The sequence below is a fragment of the Danio rerio genome, chromosome 19, assembly GCF_049306965.1.
Source record: "Danio rerio strain Tuebingen ecotype United States chromosome 19, GRCz12tu, whole genome shotgun sequence".
Classification (NCBI taxonomy): Eukaryota; Metazoa; Chordata; class Actinopteri; order Cypriniformes; family Danionidae; genus Danio; species Danio rerio.
In genome coordinates, this window is record NC_133194.1 from 28,638,208 (window position 1) to 28,653,942 (window position 15,735).

General features: G+C 37.3%; 1 protein-coding gene across 4 annotated transcripts in view; it reads right to left on the bottom strand.

Annotated features, from left to right (window-relative positions):
* dtnbp1b (dystrobrevin binding protein 1b) overlaps window positions 1–12,022 on the bottom strand; it is a 73,811-nt gene extending 61,789 nt beyond the window's left edge. For 2 of the 4 annotated variants that reach the window (XM_005170037.5, NM_001044814.2), the window contains 1 exon segment: window positions 11,788–12,022. In XM_005170037.5, the coding sequence (XP_005170094.1) occupies window positions 11,788–11,830 (43 nt within the window). In that variant the 5' untranslated portion in view covers window positions 11,831–12,022. 4 annotated transcript variants of the gene reach the window in all.
* Between the last annotated feature and the right edge of the window lie 3,713 nt (window positions 12,023–15,735).

Here is a 15,735-nt window from a genome sequence, read left to right on the forward strand (position 1 = left end):
ATGAGTCGCAGGTAATGAAGTAAAAATGCTATGCAAAATGCTAGCAGGCGTTTGTAGCTCCACTCACACTCCACCTCTTTGCCCTTATTCGGTTACCCCCAGTTAACCAATGGCACTGGTTGGCCACGCCCACAGGCAGCTTCATTTGCCCTCATCAGAAACCTATGGGTGATATCACGGATACTACGTCTATCTCTTTTACAGTCTATGGTCATAATAAATCAAATTGTTAAAAATGTAATTGTTTTTTGTCGCATATAGTTAACTATGTGACGTGGGTAAATGGTGTGTTTCAATTCTGCTACCACCGCAAGGATTTTTCAAACCTGTGTAAAGCATTGCAGTCATATGAAAATGTATAGTTTAAAAGAAGATGTGGCACCAAACCCCACCCCTAAACCCAATAGTCATTTGAGTATGAGCAAAACGTACAGATTGTACAAATTTAGAAATAAGCCACTAAATCAAAAAGTTACGAACTGCCATAAGAAAGCATTGGCATGTCCTATCTGCTTGTTTTCAGAGATTTGTATTGAAAAATATAACTAGCACATTGCCTGATGTGCTGAAAAGTATTCCAGAGGGTGTGCTATAGGCATGCACTTAAAGACACTTTGGTTTTAAATTGCTTGTTTATGGCAAACCATTGCGATCTGTATATTGTTGTAACGGGGAGACTGACACGGAGGGATCCATTATGCAGTATTTATTAAGTCACACTTTACTCAACATACAACACTCACAACAATGAAGGTTTAGGGCTGGCGGTTGACAGACACAGAGTGATTTACCAGGCATGGGTCAGAGGCAGGCAGCGTGGATCAGAGTCCGTGTAACAGGCTTTGGTCGAGGGCAGGCAGCGAGTATCAGAGTCCGAGCAACAGGCTTTGGTCGAGGGCAGGCAGAAGGCAGAGAAGAGTCAAGAGACGGGCAGAAGTTGTTCACAGGAGATCAGGCAGGATAGACCGCTCAGTAATGCTGGCCGGGGCTAAACAAGACTTCGCAAAGACTGTGTGTGTGAGAGCTGCTTATAAAGGGTACGTGGGTCATTAGCGGGATGAAGATCAGGTGTGCTGGATCAGTGTAAATGGATGATGTAATGCTTAAAAGTCCGGAGATGGTGGCCTCTGCTGGCCAGCGAGGGGAATGACTGGGACCGAGTCGGTGACAATTGTGATATACACAATTGCGATATTTTGATAATTTCGATATACTGCTCAGCCCTTGCACTCATATAAAAGACTTTCAAATAATTGAAAAGACAACTTTTCTGGTTTAGAAACTCAAAATTATCCAAGGCAAACATGCAAATCTGCACATTATCTTCATTCACAGGTAGCATTACAGTTGCATTTCACCCCCATATATAAAGCTGCATAGGAATGTGGGTCAATCCCAGTTCAGCTATTATATCTGAACATCCACACACATATAATAATTCCCTCAGAGCCAGTCCTCCTTCTGCGCTCACAGTCACATTCGCCACCAATTAGCAGCAGCACAGATCCTACATAAAAAACTTTTCTTTTCTCTCCTTTACCTCCAGCACTCGCTCTGAGCATCCCTTGTCCATTATTCCCAAATGTTTACACACCCCTTCAACCTCTGGCACCGTCAGCACACTTCACTGCTCACACTGAGGTTAAGTAGTTCCAGCAGCACAAGCCTGTTTTTCCATATGAGCACCTGTTTAACCAGGTGCCACGCTGTTGTGCCAGCCTCTATAGACTGTTTAGTGTACTTGTGTAATACAGCATGACACTGAACGCAGTTATTCCCATCACGACTGCTTCTGTTGTGATGCTGTGAAGACATTTAGCCTCCCTTCATGTCAAGAACAAAGGGCAACATGAGAGCCAATTAAGGCTTCCTCTGTTCACCCTCCCCTTCAGTGACTTTGTTATAACTGGAGTTTTATACACTTTTGGTGCACCAACCAATAGACAAAGTTCAAACTGGCACGAGATGAATTGGCATAGTATCATAATACTAATTATCGTGTACAGGGTGTGCTGCGCTGTTAACAATTTCATGTAGAATCTACAGTAACTTACTCGCAGCAGTTCACCAGTAACTTACTGTAAATCAATTAGCGCTTACTGTAAATCAGTTAAGAAATACTCTATTTACATTTACAGCACTAATAATCTTGCTCTATATGTATTAATAGTATTGTATAATTTTACTGTAAAATATACTGTGATTTTTACAATAACTTTAAAAAACAGCAACCTACTGCAAAACTGTTCTACATTAAAATACAGTTGATTTTACAGTTAATACTGTGTCATTTACAAAAATCCTTAACAGTGCGTATACTGTGCTCATTGTAAATCAATCTTAACTTTGGATGTGATCAAATGAAATGCTGTTGTACTGTTTTCATGAGCCTGTTTGTGAGGTATTTATCCCATTGATTTGTCCCATAGAGATTTATAAAACATTGATTTTAACACATATTTTTACACATACGATTACACCTGTTTGATTAGAATGTTCAGTGTGTCATATGACCAGATGCTAAATTCAAATCTGCTTTCCCATGATTACTGCCACTGAGCTATAGAAATATGCACACAGCGATTGACATAAATCACAATTTTCAGTTTTTTTTTTTAACAAATAATGATCATTTTAGCTTTCAGACATTTAAATATGCATATATATACACAAGTAAAACATTACATTTATGGTCTGTAGAATACATGCTGACAGCAAAAATAATCCCTTTACAAGTAATATGATGATGTGCAGATACTGTTTAGGTTAATTTTTACTCTCTTCTTCTTCAGCGTTGTGCAGGTTACTTTATAAAAGTAATTAAATATTCATTCATTAATTTTCCTTTGGTTTAGTCCCTTATTTATTAGCGGTCACCACAGCGGAATGAACCACCAACTATTCCAGCATATGTTTTACGCCTCGGATGCCTTTCCAGCCACAAACCAGCACTGGGTAACCCCCAGAGAGACAGTCTCTCATTCACACACACACTTATACACTATGACCAATTTTGATTACCCAATTCACTTAGGGCGTACTCACAATATGTACAATTGCCCTGAACTGGGCCCAAGCACACTTGTTCCCCCACCCGTCTCCCCCGATGGCCCGCACTCACATCACATTCAGGCCTGAGCATGCTTAAGTCATCGACAATGCGCTGGTCATTTTAAGAACCGCTCTCGCTTAGCACAGTGGAGATTTCTAAATATATTGTTTTAGTCATTTTGGGATGCAGTGACACGTAGTCAAATATTTCGCAGAACAGATCAGCCACTCTTGACAATCATAAACAATCATAAAGTCCTCGCGCTGCAGGAATTAGGAGGTTTGCATCTTTAATAATCTACGACAGTTTGCGTTCAATGAACAGTTAGAATGATAAATAAAGCCATATGAAACAGTGCCTTAAAAGTCCTGTCTCATCTTCAGTTTTGAGTTTCATCTTTCAGCTTTCAGTTTTAGCTAAAAATAATTTTTATTGTTCAATAAACTAACTTGGTATGGTTGAGGTATTTAACCTGCAAATTTTATTTTTTCTATCTATTTTTTTTCTCTATAATTTTAACTATCCCTTTCTCCCACTGACCCCCTGTGTAAGTTTTTTTACAACCCAGGCTCTTTCTGAAAACGTAAACTTATATACATTTTTGGAGAGTGCCAAATACGTCCCAGAAGGAATTTTTTTTTGCAATTTTAGTTTTTGCGAATCCACCAGAGGCCGCTGTGTGCTTTTTGAGATCTCAAATTTCTCTCACAAGATCATTTGTGCTTCTCACGTAAATCCACCATAGTCCCTGTCAACTGACTTACTGATCAACACCACATTCACCCCCGCACCCCCTTCCCTAAACCCAACCAAGAGTTTAAAAAAAAGCACAGACTGGCCAGCACCCACCCACTTCCTAAAACCCAACTGACAGTCTTTTAAAAAAAAGCAATGCAGAAAAAGAAAAGCCTGATATTTACCATGTTTTCAGATTTTACCACATTCACACTCTTTAATTTACTTGTTTGTTTTATTTTTTGGCTTTTGTTTACCTGCTTTCTTAAACCGTTCATTATCAGACTCAAACCCCATCATTGCAGTCAACTCCTCTCTGTGTCTCAAATCCGCCGCCGTATGCTGCGAGCCACTGGACAAACTTGTAACAGCGGAAAAACTGTCCATATGGAGGTAAGTTGTCAGTTGTTAGCGTGAAGAGAAACAACGTCATACTGCCCCATAGAGTTTGTTTTAAAGACGAAATGCCGCCATAAAAACTTCTAGCTACATAATTCGCAATCTCCAGGAATGTATGTAGGCTACGTTTTTGTTATACTTATCAGCGATTTAGTGGCTGCAGATTGCTGACGGACTACAAATCCGACATTACATGGACTACAACTCCAAGCATTTACCACACATACTCACAAACTCACACAGCTGAAGCTGCTTAAGCACTAATTACAAGGACTATTTATAAAGCACACAAACACACACACACACAGACATTGCTGAGTCTTGTTGTTACCTATAACCATTACGAAGCATTTTTCCTTGCCTTGCTCTGGCGTGTTTGATTCTTTGCTTTGTTTATTGTTTTCTGATGCTAGCCGCCTGGATCGACCCTATTGCCTGTTTTTGAGTTTTCTTTTGGATTGTCCACATAACACTGTTTGCTCCTGTGATTGACCCTTGCCTGCCTGAGCATTCCTTGTATAATGAAGACTCTGTAATTTGATCTTTACCTTCGTTGCCACATCTATAATGTTACAGTTTTCTGAATGAGCCAATGTTGGCTTTTAAATGTGACCCCTTTTTTTAAATGCAATTCAGTAGTACTTGTTTGTTTGTATTTTCACAACATCGCGCTATGTCGGTTATAATGCCATGACTGCAAAAAAGAGGATTTGGCAACCCACCGATAAATAAAATGAGTCAGATCTACAACCTTAGTGATCTAGAGACAATCAAGTCTTACAAAACACAGTCCAAATTGTGACTCATAAAATTACATATAGCAGGCCAGAGAGATACTGAGCAAGGAAGATATAAGGATCATAGAAGTGCTCGTTCTCTGTCTGAGTCAGATTACACTCATAGTTATACAGTAGACTGTAATAAGAATGAAAAATAAAATGTTTGTGGTAGAAAGCTTTGACTCTTTGACCTTCATTTGCATGCTACTGTTGAAAACACGTCTGTAAACTCAATGCCTCTTGCTCAACCTCTGAAAAAACACACACTGCATACTTACACGCGCACACACACACACACACACACACACACACACACACACACACACATACACACACACACACACACACACACACACACACACACACACACACACACACACACACACTTCCAAATCCAATTCATGTCTCCAGCTGTCAGCTCTATGAAATAATTGCAGTGTATGAAAACAACATTGCCAGGAAAAAAGAGAAAGACAGGCCAAAGGCTATACAGCACGCTACCAAATCAACTCCATACAAAGATGCTAATCACTTCAATCGCATGCTAATTTAAACAATATTAATATTTAATGTGAAAGCAAGTGAACCTGGCATGCATATTGCCAAATGTGTCAGTGAAGAGACAAATGAGAAGACACTGAGATTAGAGGCCTTCTTTCTGCTGAATTCTGCTCAATAGTCTTTAATCAGCACCATTGTCATCACAATGACTGACTGGCTTTAGTTGTCAGCAAAAACTGCTGTGAGTATATCCAAAAATAGTTCCATAAGCATTTGTCAAAGTCTCCTTAAGAAACAGTATTTAAAATCATTGTGTTATTTATGCAAAATGTATGCAAAAGTTCAGGCACCCCTCTGGGGCTGCATAGTAATGTGTTCATTATCTATACTAAATATTGTAGTGATGTTCTGTTCATTTTTAGGGATTTTTTTTATTAAATAATGTGACATTATTACACAGAATTTCATAGTTTTAGTCGGTGATGATATTGTCTGCCATATTGTGTAATAGAACTGCAGGCGTCTTCAGTATGATGCAACTTGAGGTTGCATGTCTTAGAGATGCAGTGTCATACACAATACACTTAATGGAGCTAGTGACATCACTGTGACGGGTAGGGTTAGTGGTGGGGTTAGGTGAGCCCATTAAAAAGCATTGCATGCAGCTCAGATTGCAACTGCACCAGTTCTGCATTCAGACCCCTCTCAGCGTCCTGAATTCGAGTCCCAGAACACAGACCTTTCCCAATAAGGCATACTCTCTCTCTCCAACTTTGCTTCCTGTCATCATACTGTACTGTCAAGTAAAAGGCATATATCTTTTAAAACTATGGGAAAGAATGAAAGTGAAGAATAAGCTGTGCAAAACTTTGGGCATTTGAATACTGAATCCCAGTAGTCATTTAATGCTGATTGATTGGAACAGAAAATTATTTTTTATTGACTCAATGAACCTTAACATTGCACATGCAGGTGCAATCAAGCATGAAAATGAATATTTAAGGTTTAATGTTTTTATATTTTATAATTACCCAGCTGATTGTTTGATGTTTCTCATTGATCTGTTAAGGAAAGCAGCTTTATCTGAAACCTCTAAAGAACCCCCTAATACCTTAATACTAGGATCATTTGTCAGAATGAATAAGAAGGATACAAAAATTAATCACAGGTTCAAAGTCTTTGTCTCCACTGGCAGAAGTAAAGTTAGAAAATGGAAAAGTCCTTGTAAAAGAAAAATATCATAGGTCAAGAAAAATATCTGAAAGTCAAACAGTGGTTTTAGATGGCTCTGGGAACATTCTGCTGCTGACAATGTCATTATACATCTCAACACAGTCCAGTGCACTTTGCACATAAGGATGAGATCAATGCAAGGGTGATGCAGAAAACTCCTTTTCTCTCTGATATGGGCAAGCCTGGATTATTTTGGAATAATGGCATCTGGACAGATCCACGCAGGCACAGGGTGTCAACATGACGTCAGATTGACGTTGTACCCCAACATCGTGGGATGTTGCAATTTGTTTGGAAATGAAAATCAAGTTGAAGTCAGAACCCAACGTCAGGTCGAAGTCAATAGCCCCTTTCACACAGTGATACCGGTAAATATCCGGAAAATTTCCGGAACGACTTTACCGGTATATTGAAAAAAGCGCTGTTCACACAGGCGAGGACGTTACGGAAATTTTCCGGAAAAGAGCATTCACACATCCATTCCAAAATACCGGTAAATTCTGACATCATTCACCACAAATGAGCTTTAAACGGCGGCGCTTGTATTTGTAAACATTTGACTATAAATTACAAACTCTGTGGATGATCAATATTGTGAACAACTTTCGCAGGATCACTTTCGCATGTCGAGATTCATAATATGTGCGTGTGCAGGCGCTCACAGGCTGTTTTCACAGGCACACGCAAAGCTTGAAGGTAAACAAACAACGGCTTATCATAAGCATCTCATCGATGATTATTTACACAGTTGGCATTAAGAAGAACATATAAACGTGACCTGACTATCTTCTAGCAGCTAAATGTGTCTGGAAAAATATTCAAAGGCTTTTATTTTCATGAACCGCGCGGACGTAAACGCGTCTGAATGTTGTGATTGGCTAAAGCAGACGTCTCACGTCAGCACGTTCTAGACGTGCACGCGCTTATTACGGTAATCTTCCTTCTGCATTCACACAGCGCAGCATTCCGGCAAATTGCCGGTAATGTTACAACTTCTCTTTCCGGAAAATAGCCAGAACGAATTTACCGGTATTTTCAAAAAGGACCTGTTCACACATACAACCTTTCCGGAAAATTGCCGGCAATTTTCCGGAAAGGTCTGTATGTGTGAAAGGGGCTAATGTCCAACGTCCAACCTAAATCAACCAAATATTAACTTCTATTGATGTTACCGCTTGACATTGTGTGAACGTTACCACTATGACATTTAACAGACATTGGATTTTGGTTGACAAACCTGATGAATAAATCTCACTATGGTCGTGCCTAACTGAACCTGATTTCTCTCAAGTTTTTTATTTACCTTCACTTCGTCAATTTAAGTTTTTTTCCTCGCCCCTGGCTTGCTCGGATCGGGACTTGTGGAGCTGCGATTCAGTGGATTTGATCTACAGAATATGAACTTTCAGCAGTGAAACTAACCTAAACTTTGACTCTGAAATCTGGACTTTACTAGAACCGTGCGAAGCTGCTTTGACACAATCTATATTGTAAAAAGTGCTATATAAACGAACATGAATTGAACATGAATTTGAGATCAATATGACATTGGTTTAAGATGTTGGTTTGACGTTGGATTTTGGTCAGACATTTTGTGCCTGTTGGGATGAATCTGAGATGTAGTTGTTTGGTCACAAGCAGAGTATCCCTGCACTTTGAAGATACATAACAGTAAAAAAAAAAAAATCAAGCATCCACTGCAGTGCATACTAACATGTGCCCATCAGCCATCATATATCAGATAATGTAATCATTATTAAGCTGTTTAAACAACATAATACATGTACACATGTTTGAAACAATAATGTTCTGCAATATTTGCAGAAAATGAAAAGATAAAAAAAGAAGCAAAAAATGATAGCAATCTAACCTTTATAGATTGCTGGAGAACATTTACACGGATTAAAATCCTGTCTCATTATGAACTACAAGTCCTGTCATGCAACACACACTCACACCTGCTCCAAGTCTCCATTGATTACACTCACACAACTGATGCTGCTCAAGTACTGATTACGGGTGTAAAATAGTTTAATGAGAAGCAGGAAATGTTCATGGGTGTAGTCTATGGACCCTTGGGGCAGGTGTGTGTGTGTTGCATGTCAGGACTTGTAGTTCATATTGAGACAGAGTTGTAGTCCATGTAAATGTGAATGTTCTCCAGCAATCTATGAAGGTTAGATCGATGGTGATCGTGACAGAGATAATCAGTACTTGAGCTGCATCAGCTGTGTGAGTGTAATAAATGGAGACTTGGAGCAGGTGTGTATGTGTGTTGCATGAAGGACTTGTAGTCCATATTGAGACAGGATTGTAGTCTGTGTAAATGTGAATGTTCTCCAGTGATCTATGAAGGTTAGATCGCTGGTGATCGTGACAGTCATAATGAAACCTTTAAAGTCATACGTTCTAAATAAAGGTCACATTTAAAAAAAAAAAAAAAAAAAAAAAAAACTTGTGCAGTAACAGTATTTAAAATTCATGAAATGATTAACGGTAAAATTTGAGACAATTTTTATGTGAACTGTCCCTTTAAGGTCTGTCTAAACAAATTATCTCAATGGCTTTAGCCAAACCACTTTGTGTCCAAACAAGTAGGCAAAACAACAATCAATTTTGATGCTGATTGGAAACCAAAGTGGGTTGAGGGCCACTGAGAGCAGGTTGGTTTACTAATTAAAGATATTCTGGGATGAGGTTTCCATGGTCTGAGAGAGAGCCTTGACTGTAAATCTCATCTTGAGGAGGAGAGACAGACGAGGGGGAAGGGTGGGCTTGTCATAACAACCAGACTTAAAGAGCTCTCCTGCATTGCTTATCAACTTGAAAGCCAAATAAACTCAAATATTCTGAAAAAGGACCTAGAGAAGAAAGGTTTGTTTATGTATGTGTGTGTGCAATATCAGAGTGTCTTTGCGCTCAATAGTCAGTGCTCAAGTTCATCCCCTGAGGATTCTCCCTCACACAGCTTTCACACTGACTCATACATGCTGCTATTATTCCACTCGCCATCGCACCAACATTTTCACACGCAATGAAATATTAACTAAAGTCACTCTTCTGAAATATAGCACTGGATAAAGCTAGAAAGCTGCTCTGGCTAGAGGGAAGCAACAGTGCTTCTAAACTAATGAAAATATACACAAGGCTATATGCTAATGAAGAAACAATCATATCAGCTAATAAAAGCTCTTCAAATTTATTTTTGACGTCATTGTTGACGTCAAAGCAGTGAGCAAAACCTTTTAGTAAAGCACTCAGTCAAATTCAATATTACTTTATCACAAGTTTTGTTATTTATTAAGTAAAACCTGTGGTCAAATTGAACAAGATGACACCTTTTCAGGTTTCATGACAACAGTTTTTGCAGAATGTACCCAGCAGACACACAACATCAAAAGGAGTTAATATTAGGTTTGATTTAGGTCATGACGTCAGGTGACGAAAATTCATTGTCTAGCCAGCGTCTAAGGACAATGTTATTTTGACATCCAATAACAAAGTCAAATTACATGGATATTATGTTATAATATTATATTAATTGATATTGATATGATTTTAGTTTGTGTTGAAAAGTGCCCTAAATCCAAAGTCTGATAGATGTCATAGTTGTAACGCCTACACAACGTCAATGTGTAACATGATTAGACATTTATATTTTAGGTTGATTTAAGGTTGGACATTGGACATTAACGTTGGCCTGACATTGGGTTCTGATGTCAACCCGATTTTCATTTCCAAAACAAAATCCAACATCCTTACGACGTTGAGGTACAACGTCAACATGACTTCATGTTGACGTCCTGTGCCTGCAGGGTAGTGTTTTTGATGTATTGACTGGTAAGAACCAATTCGAGTCACACAAAATTTGTAATGTGGAATTAAATGCAGTTAATGATTATAATAATACATTTTAAAATTGGATTTTTGGTTTACTTTTCAAAATCAATATAAAATCTTAATTATTCCAAACTTTAGAGTATTTTTTATGTTTGCATGCGCTGAATAAATGATGCAAAGATGATTAATTGAATTTACTAAATAAAAAAAAAAATAAAATTATGTTGATTGGCTGTTAACAATAATTTGGGCTGAATTTAAACAACCAAATTAAGATGAACAGCACTAAGTTTAATTTGTTTGTTTAAGTTTAACCCATATAAAATGTTTGCAACAATTTTGCAGAAATATTTAATTTTTCAGTGTGATAAACATAACCTTTAGCTAGAATAAATATTTAAAATGGCAAGATTTGCTTCAGAATGCAAAAGTTATGTAATTTTTTCCTAATTCATGATATATTAAAGAGTTGTTGTTTTTTTTTTTTTGAAAAAAAAAGGCGATAAAGCATGACATTTTGAACGATTAAAAGGGATATTATAAATGTTTAAAAAACACAATTTAATCATCATGTAAATTGTTCCTGATTCATGCTGCTTTTTATAATTAAAAAAGACAAACCACGATAAAAGATGACAATTTAAAGACTAAACAAGGATATTTACATTATAAACATTTAAAATGACTAAATTTCATTCAGCATGAAAAAAATAACTAAATAATCCTGATTCATCCTGCTTTTCGTAATTTCTTTAAAAAAGTGATAAAACATGACATTTTGAAAACTAAAATATTTTAATTTATAGATAGATAGATAGATAGATAGATAGATAGATAGATAGATAGATAGATAGATAGATAGATAGATTAAATAATTCCTTATTTATCCTGCTTTAATATGTTTTTTTTAAATGCAAGTTAACAAAAACATGATTTTTTAAAAAGTAAACAAGGACATTAAAAAGATTGATGATCCAAATGTCTCTACAGATCTTTATCTGTTTGTTTTATCAATATTATTACAAAGCCATTCAGTGATTAATAAACATCAGAAATAATTAGACACTCCACCCACGATTTCCGCCCTCCAAATTGGAACCAAAACAAGTCCAGTTAGCAACTGTTATCTGAAATCGAAATCAACAGCAAGCACATCTGTAAACAACGCATGTGGAGTCACTGAAGCACTGCAGAGGGTCAGAGGATACTTCCAGCATCGCCAATGAAAGAAAGAGACAAACCACTTACAGGAATTCCTCTTGCTGCCACTGGCGGATCCTGGAGAAGACATCCCAGAGCCGATGCCGAGTCTGACCTGGAGTCTTGCAGTTGAATTGTTAATGATGATTTACAGCACAGGCCACCTGCCACACATCCTGAACGTCTAGACAAGCAGCAGTGAAGGGTTAGAGAAGCACACACACACGCACTCTGCGAGTGATGCTGTGGAGCAGTGCAGTATGTGTCGAGCGCTCTGCTGTCTGATGGAGCGAGAGGCAGAACGGCAGTGAGTAGTAGATAGGAATGTACCACTCAGCATCTCAGAAGGGGAACCGCTCAGAAAGAGAAAGACTGCGTTAATAGAGCATGGAAACCAAGAAGAACAGAAGAATAAAGAATGGAATATGATTACATGAACATGACTTCACAATCCTGCTCATTAACCTAAATCATAACTCTTAAAACGAGCCCTGGCTATTGAGACTTCTACTGCTTAATATACTGTGAATTATGTCCCGTACTAAAGCAAGTACATTTGTAGAAAACCCATGAATTACTTAAGTTATTGAAAAAAAGTCTACATGCATTTTGGATTTTGGGTGGGCACCATTATTTTATTTTATTTTATTACATGAGTGTCTGGAATAATTGATTCTGATTGGTCAGTTGCCACATTCCAGGGTATGTCTTTCACAGATCACAACTAAAGAAACTAATAACATTCAGTTACTTCGAATCATCCTTTCCATCAGTGAATACGTTCACACTAATGGTTGTCTCTCCTTCATTCATTCATTTTCTTTTCGGTTTATCAGAGGTCACCACAGCAGAATGAACTGCCAATGAACTCTAATTTCTAATTTAAATATGTAAATCCAATTAATACATTTAAAATACAAGTTTAGATTTCAAAGATATGCAAATAAGTCATATATACATTATCAGGAAGGCTATTCCAGAGTTTAGGAGCCATAAATGTGAAGGCTTGACCTCCTTTACTCGACTTTGCTATTTTAGGTACTACTAGCCCTGAGTTTTGAGATCTTAAAGAGCAGGTTGGATTGTAGTGAGACGGAAGGTTGGTCAGATAAACAGGAGCTAGATTATTCAAAGCTTTATAGGTAAGAAGCAATATTTTAAATTCAATACGAAACTTAACAAGCAGCCAGTGTAAGGAGGATAAATTTGGGATGATATGATCATATTTTTAAGACCTGCTAAGAACTCTGGCAGCTGCATTTTGTACTGGCTGAAGTTTGTTAATAGAGGATGCATTGCAGCCAGCAAACAGTGCATTACAGTAATCCAGCCTTGAAGTCATAAAAGCATGGACTAGCTTTTCTGCATCTGAGATGGATAGCATACTTTATAACATAGCGATATTTCTCAGATGAAAGAATGCATTTTTTGTGACATGGGATATATGATTTTCAAAAGTTAAATTGCTGTCTAATATGACACCCAGATCTTTTATAGTAGAGCTAAAGCTAACTTTGTATCCCTCTAATTGCAGGTTGAGTTGTGAGATCTGCTGTGTACAGGATTTAGGCCCAATAAGTAATAATTCTGTTTTGTCTGAGTTTAAGAGAAGAAAATTGTTGGTCATCCAGTCTTTAACATCTTTATGTTATGAGTTATTAAACCTATTATGTTTAGAAATGTGCTGAAAAAATCTTCTCTAAATAGAAAACTGGGAAAAAATAAACAGAGGGGCTAATAATTCAGGGGGCTATTTAATAATCTGTTCAAAGTGAAAGCAACTGGTGCTGCTTACAAAAAGACACATTTTGAGCTCTTAAAAGCATCAGGACTATGGGTGCATGTTCATCACTATTTGTCTAGTTTATTTGAAAGAGAACCGATGACAGTTGCGTTTTCAGAACCTGTTCCAGACACGGTTGCTTCACGATTCGGGAGCGTGCACGCGTTAAGCAGTCACGCGCACACGTTTTAAGCAGCCACGCGCATCACATCAGCTGTTAGCACGAGTGATCATCATCCTCTCATTTGGTATTAATATGCTTTCTTCTGCTCACGTGATCACAATTATTTTACTTCTCGATTCTAAGATCACATTTGCACGCATATTGGGCAATCCTTATATTGTCGAACCCTGCTTTTAGGAAAACTACAATTTAAAAATCATTTTCAACCAGCCAAAGTGGCTAGTGGAGGTGTCTGTCTAACCCGCCAAAGCTGAAATCTACCCGCATTTGGCGGGTTGGCGGGTGTTAATGTAAAGCCCTGCCAGTCATTATGGTGGTACATGTAGAGACATTTTTTTTCTGAAGTGTTACTTGGTGAAAAAGTTTGAGAACCACTGGTTTAGAGAAAACCAGGCACCGCTTATCAGCATAACATCCCTACAGTGAAGCATGGTGGTGGCAGAATCATGCTGTGGGGATGATAGAGGGGTCAGGATAGAGGAAAAAATGAATGCAGCATTGTACAGAGACATCCTGAATGAAAACCTGCTTCAGAGTGCTCTTGACCTCAGACTGGGGCGACGGTTCATTTTCCAGCAGGACAATGACCCAAAGCACACCGCTAAAATATCAGTTCAGTGGCTTCACAACAAGAATGTCCTTGAGTGGGCCAGCTAGAGCCCAGCTCTAAATCCTATTAACCATCTCTGGAGAGATCTGAAAATGTCTGAACAGAGTCACTTCCCATCCAACCTGATAGAGCTTGAGAGGTTCTGCAAAGAGGAATGGGCAAAAACTCCCAAAGACAGGTGTGCCAAGCTTGTGGCATCATATTCAAAAATACTTGAGGCTGTAATTTCTGCCAAAGGTGTATCAACAAAGTATTGAGTAAAGGCTGTGAATCCTGATGTACATGTGATTTTTTTAGATTTTGTTTATTTTTAGTTAATTTGTAACAATTAAAAAAATTCACATTGTCATTATGGGGTATTGGGTGTGGAATTTTGAGGAAATCAATTTATTTAATCCATTTTGGAATAAGGCTGTAACATAAAAAAAAATGTGGAAAAAATGAAGCGCTATGAATACGGATGCACTGTACATTCTGGACATAACATTATTGATCGGTTAATGACATGACAAGAACTTTCACAAGAAAGAACAGAAGTCTAGCTTATTTCAGTGAATAATTAGGTACCAATCCATCAATCCATGTAAAATGTAAGATAGTATTGTATTTTTTTATTACAAGTTTTTTTTATTAGTGAGTTTAATAAAGTATGTGTTTTTTATGTGTTTTTGTATTTTTTTGGTTCAAAATTTATAAAGTTTCAAGCTCTAAACCTACTTGAAATTAAAACTTATTATTAAAACACCATCTGTTACCTGCAAATCACTCTCATCGCCAAATTCATTTATCAAAGCACCACAAAACACTTCTGGATTTATCACGTGACAGTTTGAATAATGACAGCTGCCACGACTGGATGGAAAAGCTATTATGTTTTATCTGACATGAATGATACACCCTGGCAGTCAACATGAAGCTAATTAGACATCATAACAGATGCATGTAATTGGTTTGAGAGCCATTCTGTAGTGAATCATCTGAGAGCTCAATAAACTGAAGATTGAACCTGCACAGCTAAACGCAAACCTAATGTTACTCAACATTTCTGCACATGAAGCAAATACAGTAGCTTTATTGTGAATGAAGAATAAATATTTATTATTAACAATTATTGAATTGTATTAAACCTTCTGAATTTAATTGTTCTATTGAACTAATGTTCTATTATGAAACAAAGAGATACATCCAATAAGTCAACAATACAGTTTAATGAATCCAATACAGTGTATGTTATGCATTATCTTATACATTCATGTATTTTTATTGAGCATATGTTTTGTTTTGTAGATAAAAAATATTTATATAATAATTAAAAAAATTTAAAATCTACTGAAAGGGAGTTTAAAGTAATATGAGTAGTATTTAAAACACACTGCACATCTTATAAGATTGTCTTAAGCATTTTAAAATACATATCTA